Below are 4,950 nucleotides of genomic sequence, written 5' to 3' on the forward strand. Positions count from 1 at the left end.
AAAAATATGAGGATGTGAGTTTATGTACGTATCTATGAAGCCCAGATTGTGTTGAATTTTTCTAGGTGATCATACACCTGGGCCGTCAACTGTTCCATGAGTTGAGCGGTCGGTGATGCCGACCTCCAGTTTTTTTGCAATGAGGCATTTAGCCGCCGTTCACGTATTGGTCATTAGTTGTTTGCTATGCATGGAGAGTTCACGTAAAGGGAGCCCAAGTAGGTGGGTCAACAGATCTAGTGTAATGGGAGTCCCAAACATTTCCTCTAGGAAATCATTCACCAGTTGGCACGAATCATGGATGGGACCAGAAGATGTAATGTAGGGCAGGGATCTCCAACTCCCAGTCTGCGACCCACTAGTGGGCCACAGCCGGTTGACAGGTGGGCTGCGGCTCCGGGCTCTGCAACCCCCAGGGTGGTCCGGAGAAGGAGGGGGGGCTCACCAGCCAGAGCCACGGACCATGTCTCCTATACACATCGCAGGCTCGGGGCGGTGGGTTCTGTCTCTCAACACAACCTGCCCACTCTCCCATCACAGGCATTAGGGACCAAAGAGTGGGGAGGTTCTGGCATCATGACGCCACTCTGGGGGAAATTTCTTTCCCTTTGAGTAACAAACGGCTCCCCACGCATGCGCCATCAGGAGTCCATAGATTTAGTGGTCTGTGAGCCCCAAAAGGTTGGGAACCACTGATGTAGGGTACCCACCCCAGAGCTGCATCTCCAGCAGAGGTTTCTTGTGGTGGGATATATCTTGTGTAGTACCTCTGGGTATGATCACAGCCGTGACCGTCCATTTTCATGTTCAGAGTGCGGGAAATCATTTACTAAACACAACGCACTTCTTAGACACCAGAGAATTCACACCGGTGAACGTCCTTTTTCATGTTTAGAGTGCGGGAAATCATTTGCTGAAAACCACAAACTTCTCACACACCAGAGAATTCACACTGGTGAACGCCCTTTTTCATGTTCAGAGTGCAGGAAATCATTTACGAGCCAAAATACACTTCTCAGACACCAGAGAATTCACACCGGTGAACGTCCTTTTTCATGTTTAGAGTGCGGGAAATCATTTACTCAAAACCACAAACTTCTGGCACACCAGAGAAGTCACACGGGTGATCGTCCTTTTTCCTGTTCAGAGTGCGGGAAGAATTTCCCTGAGAAAAGACATCTTCAACTACATCAGAAAACTCACACAGGTGAACGTCCCTTTTCCTGTTCAGAGTGTGAGAAAAGTTTCAGAGACAAACAAACACTTCAAAAACACCAGAGAATTCACACAGGTGAACGTCCTTATTCCTGTCCAGAGTGCGGGAAAAGTTTTATTCAGAATGGACAACTTCTTATGCACCAGAGAAGTCACACAGGTGAACGTCCATATTCATGCTCAGTGTGTGGGAAAAGTTTTAGTGCAAAAAATGGACTTATTAGACACCAGAGAGTTCACACAGGTGAGCGTCCATATTCATGCCCCGAGTGTGGAAAAAGTTTCAGTGACAAAACATCACTACTTCATCACCAGGCGATTCACACAGGTGAGCTTCCATATTTATGTACCGAGTGTGGGAAAGGTTTCACTGTAAAGGCATCACTTCTTACTCACCAAATGATTCATACGGGTGTGCGCCCTTATTCCTGTTCAGAGTGTGGGAAATCTTTTAATGTAAAAGATAGTCTTCTTAGACATCAGAGGGTTCACACAGGTGAGCGTCCTTTTTCATGTTCAGAGTGCGGGAAACGTTTCAAAAAGAAACAATTACTTCAATTGCACCAAAGACTCCACACAGGTGAACGTCCTTATTCCTGTTCAGAGTGTGGGAAAGGTTTTATTCAGAAATCACACGTTCTTAAGCACCAGAGAGTTCACACAGGTGAGCGTCCTTTTTCATGCTCAGACTGTGGGAAAAGTTTTAGTAGGAAAAATGGACTTGATAGACACCAGACAGTTCACACAGGTGAACGTCCTTATTTATGCTCAGAGTGTGGGAAAAGTTTTAGTAGGAAAAATGGACTTGTTAAACACCAGAGAGTTCACACAGGTGAGCGTCCATATACATGCACTGTGTGTGGGAAATGTTTTACTAAGAAAACGTCACTATTTCATCACCAGGGGCTTCACACAGGTGAGCTTCCATATTCATGTTCTGAGTGTGGGAAAGGATTCACTGCAAAGACCTCACTTCTTAAACACCAAATGATTCATATGGGTGTGCGTCCTTTTTCCTGTTCAGACTGTGGGAAATCTTTTATTGTGAAAGATAGTCTTCTTAGACATCTAAGAAAACACACAGGTGAGCGTCCTTTTCCATGTTCGGAGTGCGGGAAATGTTTCGTGCATAGAGGGGACCTTCTTAAACACCAGCGGATTCACACACGATGATGCCATTTTATCTTCAGACCTGGAAATAAATCCATACCAATGACAGGGCCACTAATGAAAACAGGACACTTTTTAAGTGGGGTTGGGGTGTGCATTTGTAGGAATGGAGGAGAAATATACTCCCAGCTGGGTGATTTTCTAACCTCCAACCTGTGTGTGGCCCAATTGTTATGCGATGCATCAAACTGCTTGTTCCTGATTGACACACTGATCATCCCGACAAAACTTGGCGCCGCAACCTGGTAACTATGCCAATGCCAAGACAACTGCATTGTTTTCTGAGCAATAAAAAAGGCGCTCATGTCAATATAAGGACAACCCTACCAATACACAAGCAACAAATGAGCAACACACAAGAAACGGCAGCAATACGGAGCCAAGAAAACGCCCCAAGGCTGATTCCAGCTCCATACCTACCGTATTTTTCGCCGTATAAGACGCAATATAGGATGGAATATAAGACGGACCCAATTTTAAAGGAGGAAAATCTAGAAAAAAAAGATTCTGAAAGATTATTCCCCTTCTGATGACTCATGTGCCATTCATACCGGTATTCCCCTTCTCATCACTCATGTGCCATTCAAATTCCCTTTCTGATCACTCTGTGTCATTCAAAATTCCTTTCTGATCACTCTGTGCCTTTCAAATTCCCCCTCTGATCACTCTGTGCTGTTCTTACCTTTTTTCCCACTGTACGGCAGTTAGGGCAGGGATCAGCAGGGGGCGCTGTGCCGACTCCTTTCGCTCTGCGCTGCAGCCAGGAGGAGACACGCTGCATGCAGCCAGAGGGAAGAAGAGACACACGCAGGATCGGGTATCGGGTGAGTATATTATTTTAATTATTTTATAACACATTTGTCATATAGGATGCACTAACTTTCCCCCCCCCAGTTTTGGGGAAGAAAAAGTGCGTCTTATATGGCAAAAAATACGGTATTTGAGGTTGCTTTTTTTAAGGTCCTACACTGCTTTTTTTAATTTTTTTTTAATTCCTCTGTCCATAGGGGAAGAAGAAGTTTTTTTTCTCTCAGTTTTGTTTACAAAAGTCTCACAGATATTGCTAATTGATTCTTATGTTACAACAGTGTAAATTTGTATGAATCTTGGGTGAAAGCAATGATACTGTGACCTTTATAGCTCAATGTTATTTTCCTATTATAAATATGTACAATAAACCACAAAGTTATAACAATATTCCCATTTCTTTACCATTTGTACCATTCATAGAGTCGTCCGTTGGGGTATTATTAGTAACATGGAGAGTTTAGGTCTGACGTGTATCAGCTGATATTCCTAGGTTATATGGACCAATAGAAATGTCACATAGTAAAATACAATTGCTGCCATCTTGGTTCTCCTCACCATGGTGGTGAACCTTGTGTGGAATATAGCAGACAGAAGACCTTTTAGCATTTTGGTTGACTTTCCAATCCTCAACTGGTGATGGTGGAGGTCCGGCCTACCCTAACCTGATCCTTGGCTAAATATTTCAGACCTGAACACACCATCATTCACATTCCTGGCTTTTCTCCATTTTACATCGGTTGCAGATAAAATAACAAAAACAGAAAGAAAACAGACAAGAAAATCTTGCCTGTCCGGCACTTACTATACATCAAGACGTCCCTGTCTATCAGTTGGAGGGCTTCTCCCTGTCAGCTCAAAACCAAGCTTACAGCAACCTTCTACTCACTTTTGAGCTCACTCACCCAGACTGACTTTCTGAGTCTCTCAGCCGAGCTCCCTCACACAGTCCACCTGGCTGTGTCTCCAAACAGAGCTGAACTCGGACAGACCCCTGTCTGTGTTTCTCCAAGCCAAGCTGCAATGACACAAACCCCTGTCTGTGTCTCTATGTTAGATCCCCCACCCTCAGTGGTTCTTCATTAATTATCTCACAGGTGAGAGTCTCCCACCTGCTACTTCCCACAGGATAGGAATTTTGGGCAAATATACCTCACATAAAAGAGGAATCCTGGGCAAATATATATCTCCCTTCCACCTCCAATCCTGCCTTGGTGTCACAATATATATAAAAAATTACTATAATTATTATAAATACATGTATAGATATCTATGATAAATATATAAATACATATTAATATAGTCTAAAAATCTGAAAAGAGACCTATATTATAATATATATATATGTATTTTCATATTTTTGTATTATATTTCTATGTATTTATGTATAATTATATACATATATATATATTGTGACACCAATGCAGGATTGTTGGTGGAAGGGAGGTATATTTGCCCAGGATGCCTGTCCTATGTGAAGTAGCAGGTGGAAGACTCTCCACTGTGTGAATGAACTCAAACCTGAGTAAAAGGTTGCTGAAAGTTTTGTTTTGAGCTGACAGGGAGAAGCCCTCTAGATTTTAGGACAGAATTTTTTTTTCACCAAACGGTCTTCTTTAGTAAATAACAAGAGGTTTGAATCACTGAAATATGTGTATTTTTTATAAAGTAGGATTGAATTATTTTTTTATCAAAACAATCTTCTTTGGTTAATAGCAAGAGGTATCAAGGACTGAAATATCTGTATTTTTTCATATA

At 42.6% G+C, this 4,950-nt stretch overlaps 1 protein-coding gene across 1 annotated transcript; it reads left to right on the top strand.

The window, feature by feature from the left end:
* The first annotated feature begins 297 nt into the window (after positions 1-297).
* LOC140338917 (uncharacterized) lies at positions 298-3,582 on the top strand. The gene is made up of 2 exons (XM_072423230.1): positions 298-383; positions 765-3,582. Exons 1-2 carry the CDS (start codon positions 298-300, stop codon positions 2,386-2,388), a joined length of 1,710 nt encoding a protein of 569 aa, XP_072279331.1. The 3' UTR covers positions 2,389-3,582.
* The last annotated feature ends 1,368 nt before the right edge of the window (positions 3,583-4,950 follow it).

The sequence above is a fragment of the Pyxicephalus adspersus genome, chromosome 10 (genome assembly GCF_032062135.1).
Source record: "Pyxicephalus adspersus chromosome 10, UCB_Pads_2.0, whole genome shotgun sequence".
In the NCBI taxonomy this organism is placed as follows: Eukaryota; Metazoa; Chordata; class Amphibia; order Anura; family Pyxicephalidae; genus Pyxicephalus; species Pyxicephalus adspersus.